The sequence below is a fragment of the Aspergillus flavus genome, chromosome 6 (assembly GCF_009017415.1).
Source record: "Aspergillus flavus chromosome 6, complete sequence".
Taxonomy (NCBI): domain Eukaryota; kingdom Fungi; phylum Ascomycota; class Eurotiomycetes; order Eurotiales; family Aspergillaceae; genus Aspergillus; species Aspergillus flavus.
Window position 1 is genome coordinate 901,352 of NC_092410.1, and position 22,516 is coordinate 923,867.

General features: G+C 48.8%; 9 protein-coding genes across 9 annotated transcripts; 4 read left to right on the plus strand and 5 right to left on the minus strand.

Annotated features, from left to right (window-relative positions):
• Positions 1-40: 40 nt before the first annotated feature.
• F9C07_8180 (uncharacterized protein) lies at positions 41-857 on the plus strand (the record flags this gene model as incomplete). The annotated part of the gene is made up of 2 exons (XM_071511737.1): positions 41-141; positions 744-857. The coding sequence occupies 2 exons, from the start codon at positions 41-43 to the stop codon at positions 847-849; spliced, it is 207 nt and encodes a 68-aa protein (XP_071367701.1). The 3' UTR covers positions 850-857.
• Positions 858-1,382: 525 nt separating this feature from the next.
• F9C07_2235347 (arrestin or S-antigen, C-terminal domain-containing protein) lies at positions 1,383-3,963 on the minus strand (the record flags this gene model as incomplete). Its single annotated transcript, XM_041294211.1, has 3 exons — positions 1,383-2,039; positions 2,100-3,169; positions 3,243-3,963. The coding sequence occupies 3 exons, from the start codon at positions 3,961-3,963 to the stop codon at positions 1,383-1,385; spliced, it is 2,448 nt and encodes an 815-aa protein (XP_041149484.1).
• A 1,116-nt stretch (positions 3,964-5,079) lies between these two features.
• Positions 5,080-5,734, minus strand: F9C07_2285939 (uncharacterized protein; the record flags this gene model as incomplete). Its single annotated transcript, XM_071510794.1, has 3 exons — positions 5,080-5,450; positions 5,558-5,580; positions 5,681-5,734. 3 exons carry the CDS (start codon positions 5,732-5,734, stop codon positions 5,360-5,362), a joined length of 168 nt encoding a protein of 55 aa, XP_071367702.1. The 3' UTR covers positions 5,080-5,359.
• Positions 5,735-6,269: 535 nt separating this feature from the next.
• F9C07_2285940 (uncharacterized protein) lies at positions 6,270-8,846 on the minus strand. Its single transcript, XM_041294210.2, has 3 exons — positions 8,232-8,846; positions 8,052-8,177; positions 6,270-7,982 (listed from the first exon to the last, which is right to left on the minus strand). The coding sequence occupies exons 1-3, from the start codon at positions 8,295-8,297 to the stop codon at positions 7,206-7,208; spliced, it is 969 nt and encodes a 322-aa protein (XP_041149483.1). The 5' UTR covers positions 8,298-8,846; the 3' UTR covers positions 6,270-7,205.
• On the plus strand, positions 8,847-12,163 carry F9C07_2285941 (uncharacterized protein). The gene is made up of 5 exons (XM_071510795.1): positions 8,847-9,906; positions 9,973-10,077; positions 10,134-10,781; positions 10,835-10,967; positions 11,027-12,163. Exons 1-5 carry the CDS (start codon positions 9,520-9,522, stop codon positions 11,194-11,196), a joined length of 1,443 nt encoding a protein of 480 aa, XP_071367703.1. The 5' UTR covers positions 8,847-9,519; the 3' UTR covers positions 11,197-12,163.
• Positions 12,164-12,449: 286 nt separating this feature from the next.
• Positions 12,450-13,580, plus strand: F9C07_8185 (uncharacterized protein; the record flags this gene model as incomplete). The annotated part of the gene is made up of 1 exon (XM_041286955.1): positions 12,450-13,580. One exon carries the CDS (start codon positions 12,450-12,452, stop codon positions 13,578-13,580), a length of 1,131 nt encoding a protein of 376 aa, XP_041149481.1.
• Positions 13,581-13,721: 141 nt separating this feature from the next.
• On the minus strand, positions 13,722-15,479 carry F9C07_1738850 (glucosamine 6-phosphate synthetase). The gene is made up of 4 exons (XM_041294200.2): positions 15,172-15,479; positions 15,020-15,115; positions 14,202-14,934; positions 13,722-14,152 (listed from the first exon to the last, which is right to left on the minus strand). Exons 1-4 carry the CDS (start codon positions 15,184-15,186, stop codon positions 13,863-13,865), a joined length of 1,134 nt encoding a protein of 377 aa, XP_041149480.1. The 5' UTR covers positions 15,187-15,479; the 3' UTR covers positions 13,722-13,862.
• Positions 15,480-15,773: 294 nt separating this feature from the next.
• F9C07_8187 (putative mitochondrial dynamin GTPase) lies at positions 15,774-18,640 on the plus strand (the record flags this gene model as incomplete). Its single annotated transcript, XM_041294201.1, has 3 exons — positions 15,774-16,071; positions 16,130-18,148; positions 18,204-18,640. The coding sequence occupies 3 exons, from the start codon at positions 15,774-15,776 to the stop codon at positions 18,638-18,640; spliced, it is 2,754 nt and encodes a 917-aa protein (XP_041149479.1).
• Positions 18,641-18,888: 248 nt separating this feature from the next.
• F9C07_1738847 (NADH-ubiquinone oxidoreductase C3A11.07) lies at positions 18,889-21,645 on the minus strand. Its single transcript, XM_041294190.2, has 4 exons — positions 21,117-21,645; positions 20,703-21,041; positions 19,675-20,646; positions 18,889-19,614 (listed from the first exon to the last, which is right to left on the minus strand). The coding sequence occupies exons 1-4, from the start codon at positions 21,466-21,468 to the stop codon at positions 19,541-19,543; spliced, it is 1,737 nt and encodes a 578-aa protein (XP_041149478.1). The 5' UTR covers positions 21,469-21,645; the 3' UTR covers positions 18,889-19,540.
• Between the last annotated feature and the right edge of the window lie 871 nt (positions 21,646-22,516).

Sequence of the window (22,516 nt, forward strand, 5' to 3'; positions counted from 1 at the left end):
CATACGGACTTCTCGCACTTCTGGGCCAGGCGTCTATTGGATGATCGATCAGATGATCCGTCGTGCGGTAGAGGAAATCGTCGAGAAACAGCGGCCCTGTTTCATAACCATCGAGATTCAAGCCAGAGAGCAAGGCCACAGGTTGGTATTTCCACCCATGGCATCTCCTCCATACTGAATCGGGTATCATCATCTAAGCTGTAGCTATGCTTCCGCCACACAGTTCTGCTGGGTGGCTGTTCATGACCCCTCAATTAATCTAAGAGGAAAACTGGGGAAATGAGTTGAGGTGCCATATCCAAGTGTGATGGTCTCCAGTCTGACATGCAGGAGACCACGTGCTAGTATAGCCACCGGGGACTGCAACCTCGCAATTTAATCTCCACATTTTTACCCGGTTAAACTGATATCCAAACAAGATAACTTCGGCTGGTGAGAACTGGGCTCATCAGCCATGGCCTGACAGCCAACATGCATGTTCTAGGCCACAAGATTCTCTTGTCGGTCATATAGAAGGTCAGCGGAACGGCCCTTGATCTAGTCGGGTTGGTCTCTGTTAGCGTCGTCCTATCACGTAGGTAAATATTGCTTGGTTTCCGGCAATTATAACCAGACATCCAAGTCTGTAACGGCATATGTTCCGGAAATCTTAATCTGCTCAGTCTGGACTGTCATCTCACCGGCTAAAGTTTAACACTAGTAGTGTGCGTCTTCGAATAAGATTTGCTACTTTCCCTTCACAGTCATTGTGCCGAGGCAATCTCGAAGGGGATGTTCCCATATCACACGCCTATAGCTTCTTCATATGTACCTGTTGATGCTATTGATTCTCCGGTAAGAGAATTGTGATTGCATAATATTTGACGTGAAAGTTATCCGGAACAATCGATACCTGTGTATGGAGATAGCCGCCAGATTGTAGTCTCTGTAGATGCGCTGTTGGAAGCGACGCGTTCATATGAAGTACTTACAAGATCGTAATAATGAAACAGCGGTCTATATACTTTGATAACATGTAAATGTTTGAAAATAATTGTATCAATCGCTAGTTCAAATATGTTTGTGGGACATAGACATAACGAACTTGAGAAATGTATAGCATAGAAAAGAAACTCCAAAACAATCAAGTTCGCTCTTGATGATGCCTTCCTTAATCCAGCGCCGGCCATCATCCTTATCCTTCTGCGCCTTATAACCCTGTAAACCCGATTTGTAACAAATATAACCCGTCAGCGTACAGCGCTAATCGTATGATACCGTTAAGGGGAGTTTTCAGGTGTAAGATCAAACACCCGTGAATCCCCTTCAAGATGAAAAGAATACATTTAATTCATGACATCGTAACTCCATGACTGATATCTAGCCGAGAACCATCTAACGGCTTAGACGGTCGACTGGTCCAGGCGAACCCACTCCCGAGGGACGTCCATACTGCGGTTCACCCGCCCTCCAGGGGTCAAAGGCACATCAACCCGTCCGAGGCCCCGTGGGTCATCGGCAGTTTCCTCATAACACGATAGCCGAGAGAAATAATCCTCCAGCACCGTCTCCCGGTCGTTATTGCCGACTATAGAAGTGTATTCAGGAGGCGGTGTTATGAGAGGTGGCGGTGGTGGAACATCTTCAAATGCCGGTGGAGCAAATGACGGGGCGCGGAGAAGATGCATAGGACGCGGTGGAGGCTCATCTGCACGGTCGCTTGGCTCGTGGGCCAAATGCGCCTGGGGAGGTCGTGCCAAGCCGCCAGAGCCATTCGTGAAACTTCGGTTAACTGCTCTAGTCGGCGGTTCCTCTGCCTCAGAGCACGGAGAGTGGCCGTTCGAGCTGGCTCTATTGAGCGCGGCGGCTCCTGGACACCCACATTCGTATTCCTGGGCAGGCGGCGCAGGATCCGAATTTGGCGAGGTATATGCTGGGAGATAAATGTTGGCCTGTGTGGCCTTGCACGAAAGTAGGTGAAATGGAGAATCGATAGAGATCTCGAAATGTCTCCGCTTAGTCGGATCTCTTTCGTCCACCTTAGAGAGACGAAGGACAATCTGGACGAATTGCGTTAGTCATATTGCTTTCAGAACCTAACAGGTGGAAGCCTATCTTACCTTGATCCAATGATTGATCTGTATGTTTTCGTACGTTGTGTCAAAGTGTAGCTTGTGAGACTCATCCCGGTTTTTCATCTCATGACAACTCGGGAGTTGGACATTAAACTCCATTTCGGTCGGACCCACGCCGGAGTCGCTAGCCAAATTTCCCAAGAGATTTGTTCGGTTCCGGTCCACAATCTCATCGCCCCTCGCAGCAGCTGCACGATGATCCCAGTCAATCCCACCACCTGCCGTGACGCGCATTGAGCTGCCTGGGTATGTACTCGTGCTGGCTGAATCAGCTCGTTTCTCGAACAGTAGCACCTTCTTGGCCGGCTGGAAGCGGTGGACGCTCTTGTCTGCCGTCCAATGCTGTATGTTTTCCGTTACATAGACTTTAATCCGGTGGCATTCGACTTTGGCTAGCGGTGTTAACTTAAATGCAATGGGGACCTGGCTGCCTAATGGGAAGGATTTCCCTGAGATAACGATGTCATAGTGCAACTGGTCTTCCCAGTTGCGGGAAATAGCGATCGGCTCGACCTGTTCCAAGGAGCCCTCAGCCGGCGTGCGAATGACCGGCACTTCAAGGTTACCTAGAAGATTAGGGCGGAACGCGCCTGATCGTTCCACGATGGCTTCCAAATCATACCGAACATAACCTAGATCTGTCTTGATGGTCTCTGGAAGGGAGCCATCGATCGTGAACTCGAAATTATACAGGTAATCACCGACGGGAAACATGCGGTAGTTGCGCTGTGGATGAGCGACTACGCTAGGGGGCGGATCGTTCTTCCCGAAGCTGCGAGAGTGATTGGATTGAAGAGAGAGGCGTTTAAGCTCCTTGCTCGTAGGGTGGCCATTACCGAGAGAGGTTGAGGATCCAGATTTTGAGAAAATTTCGCGGGTAATAGTTACTGGGCTACCATCCTTGCCAGTAACGGAGGCGACCGGTTTAGCATGCTGATAAAAGTTTGCTCCGTAGTCATTCTGCGGCAGAACCGAATCACCGTGATTGAAATACATCATACCATGGGTGACCAGGTCCTTCTTATCATGGTAATGTACCTTTTTAGGTGGTATTCCTGCAGAGAGGCAAAAGTCCAGTCAGCGTGCGCACTTAGAAAATCAAATGAACCATGGTTGTTGGAAACCCACCCTCAGGCCAATCGGTTTGTGCATGGCCACGGAAGCAGATCGATATCTTCTTGATCTTGACGCTTTTGGTGACCTTGAGATGCAACTGACCGCGTAGAATGGCGAATTTCTTGGTGCTCGGGTCATTATGATCGTATCCCTGCAGGTATAGCACAGGCTCCGTGAGGGCAATGCCCACCGTGATACCACTTCCTGTTGCAACAATTTTCTCGTGGCGTAGCGTCGGAAACGGTCCCATCGAGTCCGATGACGGCGCACTCGTTACGGACCCCGCAGAAGACTGATTTACCGATCCGGTAGAAGAGGAGTGGGAGCGCATTCTACCCGTTCCTAAACCGGCTCCTAAACTAGTAGAGGCGAGCATTCGTGCATCTTCGGGAGACAATACGATCTCGGAGACCGGACGGGGACGCTGTGTACGGGACATTGAGCGGATCGATGGTGGCGATTGAGCGCGGACGGAACCCCCCAGGCGGAGGAATCGCTTTGCGTTCTCGCGTGGACCCGCCAACTTCCTAAAAATTGAAGCGCGGCGATTGGTCTGTTTGGGGAAATTGGCGCCAACGACGGCCGATGGGTCGACTGACTGACGATGTTCCGCGCTAGGACTTGTATGACCGGACGATAAAGATTCCGGGGGACTACAATGTAGTTGGACAACCGGACTCGTGGTCGTGACCGAAAGGTCCTGCTGTAGAGGAGTAATATGAGCGGTTGTCATTGTGAAAGACGCCGATTCAGAAGCATAATTGATCGGAAGTTTTTATTTTTCAAACGAAGAAACAATTTCGGATCATCGACGTCTCAGTCCCTTTTAAGTGAAAACGGAAAGGGAAGGGAGCGATGGGGCTAAACTGAAACGAGCCTCACTTTCTAGAAGCAGTTTCAAAAGAAAGGAAGCGAAGCAGGGCTAAAAGAAAGAGAAACACCGGATTGAAAGGTGAAAAAAGGACATAAAAGGAACGAAGAGAGAAAGAGCCAGGCAGGGAGTAAGTAAAAGAACGACTTACCCTGTACTCCGTCCTCGGCGGCTCGCAATAAGAACAAGGGTTGAAAACGAAAAAAAGCAAAACCCAAAAGTAAATATGAGGTACCAGATATTTTCAGGTCGCAGAGGTTAAAAAAGCGCAGTCGTGACGCGCATTCAATGCGACTAACTTGGGGGGCCTTTCAATTTTTTTTTTTTTTTTCTTTTTTTCTCTGTCTCTTTTTTTGGTTACAGTCCTTCGTTTTTATTGCAATCTTTTCCGTTTTGGCAGATGATCGACCGGCCCAACGCAAGGGAGCAGACACACGGGGCGGTACGAGGAAGAAAAATGCGGAGAGTTTGGGTGTTGTGAGTGAGGAAAAGAGGAGAAGTACTCATGGAGTACCGTTGACAAGAAGAATAAATTGATAATTGGAGACGAATGACAGGATGATCAGTTCGTAGCAAATGATCAACCCAGGGACCAGTCCAGAAGGGCCGACAAATTGCGGGGAGCAAATGTTCAGTCGTTGTCCTTGTCTGTTGATACTACGAATCATTCCCCCAAAGCCAATGCGATGGCCCTACCAAACCCAATGGGCGACCAGACCGACTGATGACGGCACCGATCCGGCGACAAGAATGAGGCGGTGCGCTTTGATTCCTTGGGCACAAGACACGAGCAATAAGAACTTCAAACAGGGTGAAGGGGGAAGAGAAAAGCAAATTACAGAGGGAAAAGGTGCAGGGAACGAATGATTTGAATAAGATTTCAGACGATGACGCGGAGTGGTTCGTTGTTGCCGGCGATCCGTGGATAATGATTTAAACTGCTTTTGCTCTCGATTCCGAGTTCATTGACGACGGATTCCCTTGAAGCTCGTTCTCCCTATTTCGTCTCATTGGACTTTTACTGGTACGCTAAAGGGAAATCCTATCGGTTAGTCACTTTGAGTTGTATTTTTATTTTTATTTTTATTTATTTTATTTATTTTTTCAATTTTGAATTAAATTTTTCATCTCCATGTTCATAACCAGGAAGCTTTTGTTGTCTTCTTTAATTGAGAGTGTACGGAAGTACACGGAGTAATCATAGTAATACTATGGATGCCTCGTGGTTCTAACCAGCGTCTTGTCACAGCCATATAACTCAATCCAATATTCCAATCTTGTTCTTGTTCTTGTTCTTGTATCTCCTATGACGCGACAGGAAAATTAAAAAGAGCATGTGACAGCGATCTCTGCATCCTTCATGTAATTAAGTACTTGCTACTAGTAGTCTACTACATACTCCTCTCAGGTAACTCGGAGTAATACTTCCACAAAAGTTTTGACAGAGAAAACTCACAGGTCGACTTGACGAACCCATTCCTGTATTGGATTAGGCTTTTCTTCCCTAGTCTGTTGGAGCCAAGAGTGAACCAAGTCCCTTTGACAACCTCAAAAGTGGGAGGGTGATGACGTTTCTAACCGTAGATTTCTCGGTGCCGAGAAGGCAGAGACCACAGATGGTGGCCAGATTCATCCATGGCGGATATTACGGCACCACGGGACCAAGAGCCTATGTGAAGACTGTTAACTTCCGCGGAAGAAAGAACACAAAATTTAAAGAGAAAACATGACAGGGTGAGGAGAGGGTCTGAGAGTCCATCTGTCAAGCATTTTCGGTACTTTGACCTGTCGTGTGTGTGCGGGGATGCGTCTCCAGTGGGCGTGTGATTCATAACTGCAGCGCAAATCGAGCAGTGATATCATAAGAGATGCATCGCTTTCATTTCGCCGTTCGGACGCCTCGGTCACCATAACTACTAGTACCTAACTAACGCTAGTAGTCCCTTACTAATCGCTTGTCTAGTGACTGTCAGATGTGCTGATCCCGTTAGTCATGGCAAATCAAACCGCGTTGGGACCTTATGAGAGTCTGGATAGTTATGTTACATCGTCGGTACCTTTTGGTAGGGCAATCCAGGTAGGGTTTTAGGGAGAGGTAAAAAAAAAATAATAATAATAATACTAAAATGTAAAAAAATAAAGAAATAAAGATTTAAAGAAAAAAAATGAATTATAGAGAGAGAAGACAAAAGAAGAACGCTAGAATTAAATGCTTGATGGTCTAATACGGTGGATCAAGTGCTTTAGTTAATTGCTGAATAAGGTCCCTTGCTTTGGACCATTTGAAGATGATTTAGACATCCATTGACTTACAGTAGTACGTATCGAGCCAGAAGATACACGGGACGTAGATGAGACCGCATAATTCCGCCAGATTGGAATGAAGGAATTGCATTCCATTCCAGGATCGTGCAATTATTTTCCGAAGATGAGTTAATCTGTTTTCTAGAAGCCGAGAGCGGTTTGATCTGGTTTGATCTCCCACGAGATTTCCACGAGCCGATGACCTCATCGAATGTCCATAGAATGTTCATGCCCAACTCAGGGCAGTTTATACCTGAAGTCCCTACTTTTTGGAATCCAAAACAAACACACGTTTTGGGAATAGTTTCTTTCTTTGTCTTCTTTTTTTTTTCCTTTTTCCCCCAACGTTTTTACTCCCCTTGCCAACCTCACCAACCTCAGCCCTCAATGGCAGTGCTCAATTCGGAAAACATCACGAAGCTACCCATGTCCGAACGTACACGAAGCCCCTTGGGGCGGTTCTACAAGGCCAACAATGTTACGTGACCTGTGACCCAAGCGAACATGTCTGCCCAGCCTTGTGGCTCCGGTAGAGTTTATCTTACTTAGAGTTGATATTACATACCAGGTAGATCGTGACGAACTATCATGCATCGTTACGTTCTCAGGTACGATGGCCACCCCTTGCATGAACCTTGCCATGTGTCTCGGCGAGTGAGGGGAGATCAAGGTCGGTAACAAAGTAGAGTTTTCTCGTTTGCCTTCATGAAGCGTTGTCTATAACCAATAATCGTTGCTATCATGAGTAGTTAAACCCCCGCCAAAACCCCTCCCCGTCGTCCATAGGATAAGCGTTAGCCCTAAGTAAACCAGCTGTCATCAAGCTCGTTCATGTTCATCAAGCTATCGCCTTCCAGCATGCTGGGATCTCCAACATCTCCACTGCCAAAGTTATCATTATCCATGAATAAGTCATCAAAGCTAGATTCCCCCGGGCCCATAATATCTTCGGTGGTGTTGCCTTGCTGCCCCTCTGGAGCCCCAGCCGGAGCGGAAAATGCCTCGGTCTTCTGCAATTCTAGGTCGAACATATCTCCCCCAGTAGGAATGTTGGCCGCACCATTCTCCATATCAGGGACTTCAGTAGTCGTGTTCCCACTCTGGTCAACCCCCTTCTCCTGCTCGGCGGCACCAGCTGTATTTGTAGTACCAAGGTTGGATCCCGACAAGAAGTTCTCGTTCCCAAGGTCGTCATCCCCAAAGTCTAAGTTCAGATCAAAGTCATTCGCCCCACCAGTATCATCGAGAACTGAATCAAAATTGATATCATTGGGACCAGACTGAGACTGATTGGGACCAAGTGCAGCAGATTCGGCTGGTTTCTCTTCTTTCACAAGGGTTTCACTGGAGTTCTGCTGACCAGCATCGACGCTTGTATGTGATTGCACGGTGTCAGCCTTGCACGGTTCTGATTGGATTTGATTTGTGTCAACTGCTGTTGCCTCCGCCTGTGGCGCAGTTTCGGGGTCTTGTATGGTCTCTGATTGACTCATAACAACATCTTCGGCTGGTTGCAGTGCGGCCTTTTGGGCTGCAATTGCCTCGTAGTCCCTCTCCAGGAACGTCTTAGCGATGAACTAATGTCGGTCAGTAAGATCAGCGAACCATGTGCCCTCCGTTGGTCTACGGAACTGTAAAAGACATACAATCTGCTCGGACAGGTTGTCCAGCGCGCTTTGAAATTGCTCATGAGCAACTGGAATTGAGCGCTTGAGCTGGGCCCTGGATTGCGTAGAGCCCCCTGATCGGAAAAAGCGGCCGGTTTCGATAAGCTGACGAGGATCAGTGCTTTTGTGCTACAATAAACTTGTCCATGAGGATGTTACCGTTTGATTGACCATTGCCGTTAAAACAGCCAGAGAATCTGGATTTGAAAAATTCGAAGTAGCCATAGCCACTGTGGCAGTGTCGCGCTGTATTGGATGTAATCTGCTGGAGGATGATGACTGGATGAAAGCAAAAGATACGAACTACTCCGAGGCTAAGGGGTTCTGTTAGTTGATCAAGTCAGGTCCGCAGCTGACGCAAGTTGTAACAGGGGTGCCTGAAAACCTGGAATGAGACGGGAGATAGATCAAACGCAGCAACTCCAATAGCACTCCCGCCAGGCAGGTACCTGAGTAGGTACCACTGGTTTCTGAGACCACATGAGACCAATGAAAGGGCCAGGAGGAGCGCAATCATGACGATGTAAGATCGTAGGCAATTTTGACGTTCTGCACGAAAGGACAAAGAATATCATTACCTACCACAAGAGCGAACCCAAGGACCCTGGCCTGATGTTTTCGAACGATAGGTCGAATCGATGAGCAGTGGAGGAATTAAGCGCCTTACCTGAATGGAATCAATGGAAAGCGACCCGTCAAGGGAGGACTAACGCAAAGGGGATTAGTGCGCCCCTCACCCCAAGCGGCTCTTGACCATCCAAACTCCTCGTTCTTTTCTCCATTCAGACTCCCGTCAGGTCAGATCATCGCAGCTTTTCTTTTCCCCTGTTTCCATTTCCATTTCATTTCATCTCTCACGCTGTCCATATCGCACTTTTCGCTGGCGTCGAGACCTGAGTGATTGGGGTTTTCTTCCCTTTTGTTTTTTGCTTTCCTATCTCTTTTCTTTCCTATTTCTTTTTGCATCCATTTCCTCCAGCTCTCTCGTGTTCTAACCCCCCGAATCTTAAGCTTTTTTCCTCCTGTTTAACTTGTTGGGAAGAAAGCCGTGTTTTGAGTCGTCTGGATTCTAGCGCTTCTTCATCCGTCACGAAGCTGTTGCCTCACCCTTTCTAATTTCTTTTCTTTTTCCTGTCGTTATTTTTGACGACTGCGCTTCCTTGTATGCTCCACTAATTTTTTCTTTTCCTTCTCCCTTTTTTCCCTTTTTTCCACTTCCCTGTTTTGTCCTTTTTTGTTCTTCTGGGCGTTAGATCCCCGCGTCGCTTTCCGCCTTTCGACCTTAAACCAATTCGGTGACTGCGTAACGTTCTGCATCGCCCCGTCCTCAAAAAGATTCTCATCACTCACCCTCACCCATTAAGCGCTAGCAACATTCATTGACTTGTGCATTATATTGTTTCAGTGATCAGTTTCCTTGTATATTGCGGCTTGTGATCTTTCAACAATGGCTGATAACGTACCCGCCCAAACTCCTTCGACTCTCCCTCCGCCTCCGCAGACCTCTGCTGCTCCAGGTCAGCAGTACGACGGAGCCCAGGGTAACGGCCAGGCCAATCCTTCTCATATGCCGCCGCCCCCTCGTCCTCCGGTTGTGATTCCGCAGAATACCAATCCTATTCCCACGGCGATCACATCTCCGATGTCTGGGAACATGATGTCCCCAACCAGCGCCGGCGGGTACGTGCGCCGAGCTGCCCCAGAGCCAAACAAAAGAGCTCTTTATGTTGGCGGTCTTGACCAACGGGTCACTGAGGATATCTTGAAACAAATCTTTGAGACTACTGGACACGTTGTCAGCGTGAAGATCATCCCTGATAAGAACGTGAGTTCTGTGCGTCGTCTTCGGCATATTTGTCAACAGCCCAAGGTACATCAACTCATGTACTAACTCTCGCAGAAGTTCAACAGTAAAGGATACAACTACGGCTTCGTTGAGTTTGACGATCCTGGCGCTGCCGAACGAGCCATGCAAACTCTCAACGGGCGCCGTATTCACCAATCGGTATAGTCATTCGAGCCACCTATACGTTCTAGAACCACATCTGACGGGATTTGCAGGAAATCCGTGTCAACTGGGCTTACCAGTCCAACAGCACGAACAAGGAAGATACTTCGAACCACTTCCACATTTTCGTTGGAGATCTGAGCAACGAAGTTAACGACGAAATCCTGCAACAGGCTTTCTCAGCCTTCGGTTCGGTTTCCGAGGCGCGTGTTATGTGGGACATGAAAACTGGTCGTTCCCGTGGCTACGGTTTTGTTGCCTTCCGCGACCGTGCGGATGCAGATAAAGCACTGGGATCGATGGACGGCGAGTGGCTCGGGTCTCGTGCTATTCGCTGTAACTGGGCGAATCAAAAAGGACAACCCTCCATTTCTCAGCAACAAGCGATGGCAGCCATGGGAATGACCCCGACAACGGCTTTTGGTCATCATCATTTCCCTACTCATGGCATTCAGAGCTACGACATGGTTGTCCAGCAAACCCCACAGTGGCAGACCACGTGCTATGTGGGTAATCTCACCCCTTACACCACGCAGAACGACCTTGTCCCGCTGTTCCAGAACTTTGGTTATGTTCTGGAAACTCGTCTGCAAGCGGATCGCGGATTTGCGTTCATCAAGATGGATAGTCACGAGAATGCCGCTATGGCTATCTGCCAGCTCAACGGGTATAATGTTAACGGGCGTCCCTTGAAGTGCAGCGTATGGTCTTCCCTACTTCTCTTACCTTGATGTCGTTTGGCTAACTGTCGTAGTGGGGTAAGGATCGTCCTCCTACTGGCCAGTTTGACAACTTCTCTGGTCAACAGGGCAATTCGCCCTTCAATAATAGTCCAGCCCCGTATTTCCCCCAGTACGGCGGACCCGGTGGACCTATGACCCCTCAAGGTGAATTTGCTCCTATCCTTATCCAACTTTCGGTTTATGACTAATGTGATAAACTGTAGGTCCGAACCCAGCTGGAAGAGGCTGGGATCAGTCCGGAATGGGCGGTCAGAACTATGGCCAGGTCCCAGGAAATGCAGGTTATGGCCGCGGACAAGCTGCCCCTGCCTCTGGCTGGAACCAGGCTAACAACGCTAATTTTGGGAATGGCTTTGGAGGCTACCAAGCGTAGCCTATCGTCCAGTATACTTCGCTGCATGCCGGCCCTATCGAACGTTCCTTAGATGGACAATCGAGCATAAACAGGGCTGCCTGTGTCAACAACTTTGTTAAGAAGAGGCTCTTTCCTTCTCCCTTTTTACTTTTCTCCTCTCCTTTCCCTTCCCGTTTAATTTTTTCGTGCTACTACATTGTCTTCACCTTTTATTTTTTTTTATCGTGCTCCCTTTTTTCATGACTGTTCCTTACTAAGTGGATTTCTAAGCGCATCTCCCATTCTCAAATGCTTCTCTTTGAAATGAAATTTGTGTGTTATCGTACACCCAATACCCCGAGTCCACTTCGTTGAGTCAATTTTCTCATGCTCTTTGCTTTCCATGAATGTGCGCTACTTTTATTAGGAGCTTCTTGGACTTTCCATTCAAGCGTTCTGCGGAATAAACTAAAAGTACCTATTCTTGTTTCCTTATGTCTCTGGCTCCCTATCTATCTTGGATTATTATTTCTTGATAAGTCGCTTTCTATGAGTTTATATCGTATTCGTTTAGTATGTATGTCTGGCCTATGAATGGGCCCTTGTGTCTTTACGCTCACATGCCAAGTTCCTTTTCTGGTTTGATAGCGGTCTTGCTTTCTCAGCTCATCTATTCAGTGACCTTTCTCGTTTCAAGTTTATCAATACCTCGCTAACAAGCTTAACGCGTCCCCGGAATCCCGAGGCCTTTCTATGCGTTGCATCTCGACGGTACTTTTTCTCATGCTTACTTTATGATACCATCCTTGAGACCATTGTTATTCTCGGTCCAGATTACGACTTGATGCCCTGGAGTTTCGGATATCTTTTCTCTTTTACTGCCTTGGATCATTTAGTTAGCAGACACATGACAGCTATCGGCAACAAGTACAATTTGAGAACTACTGCTGTATGGATAATGACTTGACCTTTTTCTTCCACGATAGTTCTCTGAGTAGTAGCGGTCGCCTTCAAGATAAGTCTGCCGTATGAGTAGAATATATACATTGGCAATGGTTCGGATAAGCTAGCCGAAACCCATGGATGATTAGTACCTAGAGATGAGGGTACCGCCTCGGCGGCTCGACTGGCTTGGCTCGGGCCCCGTCACGCCCCCTTCCTTACTCTCACAATAACCATCTTACTTAATGGAATCTGCCAGCACTAACCACGAAGAAGTACAATCCTAGAAACATAAATCTGGATGTCGGTGGCTAATGGCCAGCTGAGCTAATAACGCCCAGCTTGCGTCAATGGAAAATGCAAGCGACAACAGCAGAGAGGCACTATCGTTGGATAACGATGACCAGCTCTCCGGACGGACGCGCTCAGAGAGCGCAAGCAGCGGACACAAGCGCAGCTCGTCCGGCTCACTACTATCCAAACTCTCTTTCCTACGCGTGATACAAGCGACTCATAACACCCCGGAGCGGGCTCATTCCGGCATCGACCGTGACGATGGCGATGGTTTTGGTTCCAGTGCACGGGGAGGCAGAGCAATGGCTAGCGCGCTACAACAGCGAAGAACACGAAGGAGGAGGGGCTCACTACGAAAAACCGCTCTATTAGGCACGCGATTCGAATATCGAGATAAAAAAGCCACCCGAGCACCGATCGACATGCCACGGGCAGATGTCATTGGACATCAGCAACAGATGGACCAACAGCAACAGCTTGTCACTGGGTCGCGAATGCAACAGCCGTTGCCTGGCCCAGTTTCCCTGGACCAGGCTGTCGTACCTCACGGAAATGCGGAACAAGATAGTCATCAGGACGACATGGTATGGGAAGGTTTCATGAATGCGTCGCCAAAGTCGCTGGATCAATCCGCTCAGCATCACCGGCAGAATCACTCCCAAAATAGTATCCTTGGCGGAGAGATAACTACTGATGATGAGGATGTTGTGTCTTTTCCTCGTGCGAAAAATACAAATGCCGCCGTTGCTGCCGCCGCGGGCTTACATCTTCAGTCCGCTTCTTCGAGCTCGGATTCCTATTATGCGCTTTCGGCGGACTCTACGTACCGATCTATGCATCGTACCAAGTCTCCTCTTGCGACGCATGCGGTTGATATAACCAGTAGTCAGGATATGAACTGGGATTATTCGGAGACGGAGTGGTGGGGCTGGATTATCCTGATAGTGACATGGCTTGTTTTTGTCGTGGGAATGGGCAGTTGTTTTGGTGTCTGGAGCTGGGCTTGGGATGTTGGAGAAACTCCATACGCGCCTCCGGAGCTTGAGGATGACCCGACACTCCCCATCATTGGGTACTATCCTGCTCTGATCATCTTGACAGCCGTCATGTCGTGGGTGTGGGTTGTGGTTGCATGGGTGGGCATGAAATATTTCAAGCATGCCAATATATCGGGTGACGATACATAATGTCTACTGTTCTTGTATAAGACCATTCCTTTATCTTTGTATTGTAATGTTTTAAACGCCACGATGCCAGATCTGAAACTCAAGACATCCAATGTGATAACCTAATTTCTAACTATAACCCCGAAGAGACCCCGTCACGAAAGCTATGTGTGCTAAGATTAAATGATGTACCCCGTATCAAAGACAAGAAAGAAAAATACCCCAACCAATACCAACGCCAATGACCACAAGTGTTGGGTAATCATTAAGTCCGGCTTAATACCTTGAAGCGTGCGAAAGCCCTCAATGTGAAATAGCACATTTGTTAGCGAGCTCTAGTTGGTGCTGGGCTAGTCCAGCGTGATCGTCTACTCTGGCACCGTTGACGCTAATTGCAGGAGCCTTCGACTCAGTGTTCTGAGGTTGGACTGTTGTACCCGGTGCCGTGCTAACGAGGCCCTTCGACACGGCATAGCAGGATGAGCGGTCGTGGTTCAAGTCCTCACTGTAAAACTCATCCATGATGGGATGTAGAAGGACCGTCTGCTTATGGATAGTGACAATCGAGTTCGCGGGAACCGAAACCCAATTATCTAGAGAAGTTAGCCTCCAATTTTGTGGACTAGGCAGGCTGTAACTTACGTCTCTCAAACGTAATCGGCTCGCTTGCCACCAGAACAATGTCGGCTCCCTTATCGTGACGTTCCATCTTGAAGTGACCTTTGACCTTTCCTTCCTTCCACTTGGTACCCGATGAGAAGTACAAGCTGGCAGGTTCATCCGTCTTGCTGCTGATATACCGCGTACAAACCACCGTGTGGCCATCCGTCACAGCAAAATTGAGCAAGCTACGGGTCTCAATACCAGAGACATTATGTCTCTTGGGTATATCCCTAATAAATTCATTGATCTTTGCGATTGTCTTAACCATCACCCGTCGCAGGAGCGCCTGTCCGAAACCCTCCGGTCCGGGATCCGAGCTCGGATCAACGCCCTCCTTCTCCAAAAGGTCAAGGAACAACGCAAAAGCCCACTCGCTATCTGTGCCACCTTTCACGCCCAGATACCAGCGATCCGCGAGCGAATCGCCCAACGGCCGCTTGATATACTGCCAGCCACCAACGTTACCGTTGTGCATCCACATCAACGTATTGTGTTGGAACGGGTGGCAGTTGTTATCTGATAAGGCTCCTTCTGTGGTTGCGCGCACATGCGCGAAGATCAGATTGGAGCAGGTTTTGGATGCTAACCGCTCGAGATTCTCACAGTTCCAGGCTGGGAGTGTGGATGTGAAGATACATGGCTCTGGGCCGAGCTTGGGGTCCGTATAGAACCCTACTCCAAAGCCATCGCCGTTTACTGGACGGCGGTTATCCTGTAATCAGCGAGTTAAATTATGGTTCATTGTACAGAAAAGTGCTGCGTAAGGTCTCCAGATTATGCTTCATGTTGTAACTTACCAGTCTAAGACGGGAATCATAGGATTGAGTCAAAATTGAATGACTGGGCTCTGTTACTAGTTTGCTGAGACGTATCTCATGTCGGCCCTTGTATACCTGGTGAAAATAGCGGTCAGTTGTATGATGCATAAAAATAGTATAGATTGATTTACCAGAAAACGGCACATAACGGGAGAAGTGATGAAGCTCTCTCTAGAGGAGCTACTATGTTTGCGACCAAGAAAACAACGATAAATTGGCTCCAAGAAAGGGATATAGCTACGTAGCCGGAGTACGGTGTAGCAGTGCTATTGCCCGGCGGCCGAAGTCGCAGCTTCTTGCGAGGTTTAAAGATGCGTTTTGCTCCACGATTGGCAAAGATAAAGCCCAACAACCACGAAACAAGAAGAAAACTGTTAAAGTATAGAATTGATTCAATTGAATAATTAAGGATCTTCAGGAGTCAGACATATAAATATATGTACGTCTGTGCTTCAGTAGTACCTAAGGCATCAATGTCGCCATTTCATCCACACGTGACTCACACTGGAATTATACGGACGACGAAGCGGCCATTAACGCAGGTCACGAGGTTCTCCGTGCCGGGGGTTCGGTTCGTCTTCGCGTGGGACCGCCATCGATGACATCCGATTATTTTGTGCTACTGCTATTGTTCGACGCACCAGCAGCCTAAGTCTACCGCCGTGGCTTCTAGCCCGGAGATGACCGATTCTATCCTTTCAATCCGCTTAATGTGTATGCGATTTCGAGAACCATGAGCGGGAGAATTCTCTCCCACCGTCTTGTTCCGCTCTTGCGGACAGGCTTTTTGGCCCGCCATGTCCATAACGCTGGTGCAAGGACCGGAGGTCTACTACGTTCAGATGGCAGCGCCGCACTTCGAGGACGCACCTGGCCTGTCGGTGCGAACTCGATTCATAATGTCCCCGCTGTGCGGGGGATCTCTTTTGCGAGGATCCTTCCGAAGCTGGCACTAAAATTAGTGAAGGTGCCCGCTATGCTTGGAACGGCTACAGTAGCTGGATTAGCTTATATACAATATCAAACTACGCGTACGTTCCTATCCTCCAAGTTCATGACCTACTAATCTAATTTTCTTGATTACTATAGAGGCAGGAAACTATGCTATTGATGTGTTGAAACGCGCGGGGGAATCGGCCGGTGACGCTGCTTCATCCATTTTCTCCGAAATCCAAAATGTGGCCGAACAGACACAGCGTGGCTGGCAAAGGACTACAGATAGTGTGGAAGTTCCTGAATGGTTGCAAAACATTCTAGGTTTCAGTGAAGGTTCCCAAAACGACGGTTCCGGAGGAGGAGGAGGAGGAGGAGGACAACCCCCAAGAGAAAGCCGGGCGGGTGCCGCTGCAGCTGCTGGGGCGGCGGCTTTGGGGTACGACCAAGGTGATGAGCACGCCCGATTGACCAGGAATGCGGAGGACGACCAGATGATGCTCCTTACTCGTAAGATGATCGAGATCAGGAACATACTTCAAGCCGTTGGCCAGTCAAACACGCTCACATTGCCATCGATTGTTGTCATTGGTTCGCAGTCTTCGGGCAAAAGCTCCGTTCTCGAAGCCATCGTCGGACATGAATTTCTTCCCAAAGGCTCGAATATGGTTACCCGGCGGCCGATCGAACTTACTTTAGTTAATACTCCCCACGCACAAGCAGAATATGGAGAATTTCCGGCCCTCGGTCTAGGAAAGATAACCGACTTTTCTTCGATCCAACGCACCTTGACCGACCTTAATTTGGCAGTCCCTGAGAGGGATTGTGTCAGTGACGACCCGATTCAACTTACCATCTATTCTCCTAATGTCCCCGATCTTTCCCTCATTGATCTCCCAGGCTATATCCAGGTGTCCGGCCAAGGTCAACCTCCGCAGTTGAAGCAAAAGATCTCTGATCTATGTGACAAGTACATCCAAGCGCCAAATGTCATCTTAGCCATATCTGCGGCAGATGTCGATCTTGCTAATTCGACAGCATTGAGAGCAAGTCGCAGGGTAGACCCTAGGGGTGAAAGGACGATCGGTGTCATCACAAAGATGGATCTTGTCGACCCGGAACGTGGCTACAGCATTCTTACTGATAAGAAATACCCTCTTCGCCTAGGCTACGTGGGTGTAGTCTCACGAATCCCTCAGACGACCGCTCTATTTTCCTCTCGAGGAAGTGGCAACATCACGAGCGCGATCATCAAGAATGAAAATGCTTATTTCTCTTCTCATCCATCCGAGTTTGGACCTCAGTCAGAGGTATCGGTTGGCGTTGGAACGTTGCGAACCAAGCTTATGCATGTTCTTGAACAGACGATGGCATCTAGCCTAGCGGGTACTAGGGACGCTATCAGCCAGGAACTGGAAGAAGCGACGTACGAGTTCAAGGTTCAATATAATGATCGTCCGCTGAGCGCAGAGTCTTATCTCGCCGAGAGCTTGGACAGCTTCAAGCACTCCTTCAAGGCATTCGCGGAGAACTTTGGCCGTCCCCAAGTGCGCGAGATGCTGAAAAATGAACTCGATCAACGCGTCATGGACATTCTCGCTCAGAGATATTGGAACAAGCCAATCGACGACTTAAACCCTCCGATGCCTGAGTTGGATCCCCTCATTGACCTTCCTAAGGCCGACCCGGAGTCAATGTATTGGCACCGTAAGCTCGACGCGTCCACATCCTCATTGACGAAACTGGGAATCGGCAGACTTGCTACGACTGTTGTTGCGAATGCAATCCAGAACCATGTTGAGTCATTGTTGGCCAACTCTACCTTCGCCTCTCACCCGTATGCTCAAAAGCAGATCGTGGATGCTTGCAGTAGCATCCTGAATGATCGGTTCTTCAGTACCAGCGATCAAGTCGAGAACTGCATCAAGCCTTATAAATACGAAATCGAAGTTGAAGACCCGGAGTGGGCGAAGGGAAGGGAAAACATAACAAGAGTGCTTAAAGATGAGCTTAAGGCGTGCGAGGCGGCTCTAAAACGTGTCGAGGACTCCGTTGGAAGGAGAAAGATCAAGGATGTGATGTCATTCATAGACAAGGTCAGAAAAGGCGAAGTGGTCTTGGAAGGCGATGGCGCTGGTGGTGCAGGTGGATTCAGTTCTGCCTTGCTAGCCACAGGTATGTCTACATCCCCCATGCTACCAACATACGACTCGAAGCTAATCAAAAACAGGCCGGGAAAGCGCCTTCCTGCGCGATCGGGCTGATCTCCTCAAGATGAGACTTCTCGCCGTCCGCTCCAAGCAATGTGCCAGCAAGAAGAACAAGTACCACTGCCCCGAAGTCTTCCTCGACGTCGTCGCAGACAAGCTCACCTCAACCGCGGTACTATTCCTCAACGTCGAGCTCCTGTCAGAGTTCTACTACAACTTCCCCCGAGAACTGGACATGAGACTAGGCCGTCACCTCTCCGACGCAGAAGTAGAGCGCTTCGCACGCGAGGACCCTCGCATCCGGAGACATCTCGACGTCATCAAGAAGAAGGAGCTCCTCGAACTGGCCCTTCAAAAGATCGAAAGCATCCGCCAGTTGGATGGTCGCAGCAAGCATAGAAACGCCGACCGCCCGCTGTCCAAAGAGCAGAGAAATCGTGGATGGAACCTGTTTTAATTCATTAGATCCTTTCCTCCACTACCTACTACTTCGCTCCCTCTCCTTCCTCTCTTTCGTTGCTCCCGACACCTTACATCACGTTCCCTTCGACTTCCCTCTTTTTCCGCCTCTTACCTAGCTTCCTGTATACCATACCACCAATAGGGTCTGTTTATAGCTCAAGAATCACTTCAGGATAGGCGTTAGCACAGCGAGTGCTTGGTTTATCCATTCTTTCATTGTACCTCTCCCTTATCAGACGTTCATGTGAAAAATTATCTAGCATCGATAGAAATATCTACATTCCATATAATGCAAACCTACCACATAGCTCAAAATAACCCATAAATACTAAATAAAATTCCCAGTCAGTGTGGAAAGAACCGATGTATGAATCAAGATAATACACATCCCTACCAACGACAAATAACGATTCAAAGATAGGAAAAGTAAAGGAAGATAAAATGAACAAAAGAAAGAATATAGGATGATTATGGCCAGATCTAACAAATCTAAACAAACAGTAACCCCACAACCGGTCTATCTATTTCGTACACAGAGATCAAGATTAATGCTTTTTGTTCTTCTCTTCTTTTTCCATTTCCAACATGCCTTGGGGATATCCTTCAAGGCGGGTCTCGTGGGAATATCAAGTGGGACCTTCTAGATAGATGTGGAAAGAGGGAGATGGGCATTGGCGGAGTGGATGATGAGTGTCCCATTCATTTTTCAATGGGGAGTATAAAGAAAAGAGAAAAGAGAGATGGTAAAGGGTCATGTGAACGGGGCATCAAAAGGTAGAATGGTAGAATAAACCGGGGAAAACACAAAAAAATCTCGCTCCGAAATCATAGACGTAACATATCTGCTGTTTTTGGTGGTACAGTTGGTTCCAAATCTATCTTACGAGAGATTGGTTTACTCCCGAGAGACGTCACGGCCGAACATTTTGGCCTTGACCCAGTCGACGGCGACCAGCACACGGTTACGAGCTGTTACGTATGTTAGCACAGGTACCATTTTCTAATAGGTGTGGTGAATGGATCACTTACTGCTGAAGCACATGCTCAGGTAAGCACTGCGCCAGAAAAGATAGGTCATGGTACCACCACTTGCGATGTTGCCGCTCAGCCAGCTGATGTCTGCAACCGCACGCTCCTTTCCGATGTACGCCAGACTTCCCTGGTGGGAATACTGGAAGGGACCAATCTGCTTGGTTCTGCGCAATTGCTTCTGGCGTTCGCGGATCTCATCGAAAATCTGGTTGCGCTCCTCGGGGCTCTTGGCCTGTGCTTGAGCCTCCGACAGCTGCTTCAGGTCATTCTCGATGGCCTCGGTCTTAGCCATAGTGTTGAAGAGACGAGCAAGGAAAGCACCCTCCTGACTAGCAACCTGAGCAGTGGGGGCATAGTTGGTGATAGCGCAGTCACCGACGGCCCAAACGTTCTCGGCACCGTTGACGACCAGGTATTCGTTAACAGCGAGACCACGGCGCGAGTTCTTCTGGGCGGGGAGCTGGCTCATAAGGTCCCGGACAACAGGGCGGACGGCGTTACCGGTAGCCCAAACCAGGAGACCGTAAGGGATGGTTTCCAATTCCTTGGTTCCGTCGGGCTTAGTGACCTCAGCCTCGATGTACTTATCGGTCACGTTCTTGACCATGGTCTTGGTGCGGATGGTGATAGCTTCCTCCTTGAAGGTCGACTCGGTGTAGTCAATAAGCTGCTTGGAGAACATGGGAAGCACGTTGGGAAGAGCCTCAACAAGGGTGACCTTGAAGTTCTCCTTGATCTCAGGAACCCACTTCTTGAGATCCTCCTCGAAGAAGTCCTGGATCTCACCAGCGAACTCAACACCAGTGGGGCCACCACCGACGACAACCATGTGCAAAAGACGCTTGATCTCATCCTCAGTCTGATCCTTGAAGATAGCGGTCTCAACACAGTCCATGATACGCGTACGGATCTTCTGGGCATCTCCGACCTCCTTCAGGAAGCAAGAGTGCTCCTTGACACCCTTGATGCCTATTGATACGCAGTCAGCGTTGGTTACTTCACTGGGGCTACTGTAAGTTACATACCGAAGGTTGCATTCTCAGCACCGACACCAACAACAAGCATGTCGAAAGGCACCTCAGTCTGGGAGATGTCACCCTTGATTTCGGAGTCGTCGCTGATGTACACGACACGTTTCTCGTAGTCAATCTTGGTCGCCTCGGCTTCGTAGAACTTGACGTAGGCATTTTTCTGGCGAGTGATGTTACGGATCGGCTCCATAATCGAGCGGTGTTCGACCAAACCCGTGGTGCAGGAAGGCAACAGAGGGGTGAAAAGGAAGTAGTTACGGGGGGAAATGACGACGACATTGTAGTTCTCGGTATCCAGCTTCTTCAGAAGGGAAACAGAGCCCCATCCGGTACCTGCGCGGGGTTAATCGCATGTCCACATTGTCTGACCATATCAATGGCGAAGAAACAGGACTTGGGGTAACCTACCCAGGATCACCAGGGTCTTCTTCTTGGGGTCGGGTGCAATCTGCTCAATTGGATGACGGAGCTCATAGATGCTGTATGCCACATAACCAGTGAGACCGAGACCGGAGAGCAAGGTCAAGCGCCAGGTCCAGCGCAAGAACCTGAATCCTTTCTTGGGCTTCGGCGCGGGCGCGGCGTCAGCGTAAGAACGGCGAGCAGTGCGCTGAACGGGCTGCTGGGAGAAACCGCTGGATCTCAAGGGACGAGCGGAGCGAAGGACCTGAGGGCGCGTCGAGAGCGACCTGCGCGACAGCGACGACATGACTGATGGCGTAGCCATCTTGGACCGGATAGCAAGCGCACTTCCAACCATTGTCGGTTGCGGTCGCCCAAATGGGGGAGGAGTGGAGAGGGAGAGGAGAGTTGAGAGGGGAGAGAAAGAGAAAGAATCTGGAAACTGAACTGGATTCCAATTGACAATTGAGTCAAATCAATTTCGTCAAACCCAAATAAAAAAAAAGAAAAAAGAAAAAAGAAAAAAAAAAGTTTTCGGAGGCGCTGGATCAGTGACGCGATAAGAAATTAGCTGTTTTGGGCGAATCGGTGTGTCAATGACTTGTACTGCCTTGGAGCCTTGGAAGTCGGGTGTCTTTTCGACTCTTTCCAAGTTCCGCCGGGCTTATGCCTTCCCAATTAGGAGCTTTTCCGCGTCCTGTGAAAGCACTGAATGGGGCAAAAAAACTGGGTCCAAAGGGATTTGCAGCCTGAGGATACCGCCGGGGCCAGACGCCCTCCCGATCAACTGGGTCCGGTTCCGACCCTAAATTTTTTAATTTTTTTTTTACACTCTTCCCTGTGGGATAATCGATTTTCCTGTAGGGGGTTGGAGAATGAGGGGGAGTTTTCTGCTAGTGAGGAGAAGCACTCGACACGCCTTGTGAGGGGAAGAATTATCTGCAATGGAGATCCTACAGTGGGTATGAAGCTCTCTTTTTAAACCAGCTCCCTACAATAATGACGGACAGAAGGAAAGGGATTCTTAATAAGCGTTCCTCTGTTTTTCTAGGCCTTAATTATCTGCACTATGGACAGGGATTCTTATCTCGACGACGAACTGTTACTTGTTTAACTATACTCCGGAGTACTCCATATCTACAAGATATGCCGAGTATGTACTCGGTGTATGTATGTACAATGTCGCATAACATACCTAACTATCAGCGTATGACTCAACTTCCTATAGTGCATTGATAATATTACGATCCACCCAATCCCACTTTCTCCTCACCCGCTGGCGCGCAATCCGAGCGTTCCATTACGGTATGCCATCAAATGCCAGCTGACTCAGAACCCATACCGCTGACGGTCCTTCCCGAGAACCAACCGGGTTCACCCGCATCTAGACCTTCCCAGCTTCTTTT

Coding starts and splice junctions, on each gene's coding strand:
- F9C07_1738847 (XM_041294190.2), bottom strand. CDS start 21,468: ATGGTTGGAAGTGCGCTTGCTATCCGGTCCAAGATGGCTACGCCATCA. Junction 21,042..21,116: donor GAAGACCCTGGTGATCCTGG/GTAGGTTACCCC, acceptor AACCCCGCGCAG/GTACCGGATGGGGCTCTGTT. Junction 19,615..19,674: donor CCTGAGCATGTGCTTCAGCA/GTAAGTGATCCA, acceptor CATACGTAACAG/CTCGTAACCGTGTGCTGGTC.
- F9C07_1738850 (XM_041294200.2), bottom strand. Junction 14,935..15,019: donor ATGATTCCCGTCTTAGACTG/GTAAGTTACAAC, acceptor CGCTGATTACAG/GATAACCGCCGTCCAGTAAA. Junction 14,153..14,201: donor GCCGATTACGTTTGAGAGAC/GTAAGTTACAGC, acceptor TAACTTCTCTAG/ATAATTGGGTTTCGGTTCCC.
- F9C07_2285940 (XM_041294210.2), bottom strand. CDS start 8,297: ATGGCTACTTCGAATTTTTCAAATCCAGATTCTCTGGCTGTTTTAACG. Junction 8,178..8,231: donor CGGCAATGGTCAATCAAACG/GTAACATCCTCA, acceptor GATCCTCGTCAG/CTTATCGAAACCGGCCGCTT. Junction 7,983..8,051: donor ACAACCTGTCCGAGCAGATT/GTATGTCTTTTA, acceptor GACCGACATTAG/TTCATCGCTAAGACGTTCCT.
- F9C07_2285941 (XM_071510795.1), top strand. CDS start 9,520: ATGGCTGATAACGTACCCGCCCAAACTCCTTCGACTCTCCCTCCGCCT. Junction 9,907..9,972: donor CTGATAAGAACGTGAGTTCT/GTGCGTCGTCTT, acceptor TAACTCTCGCAG/AAGTTCAACAGTAAAGGATA. Junction 10,968..11,026: donor TGGACCTATGACCCCTCAAG/GTGAATTTGCTC, acceptor GATAAACTGTAG/GTCCGAACCCAGCTGGAAGA.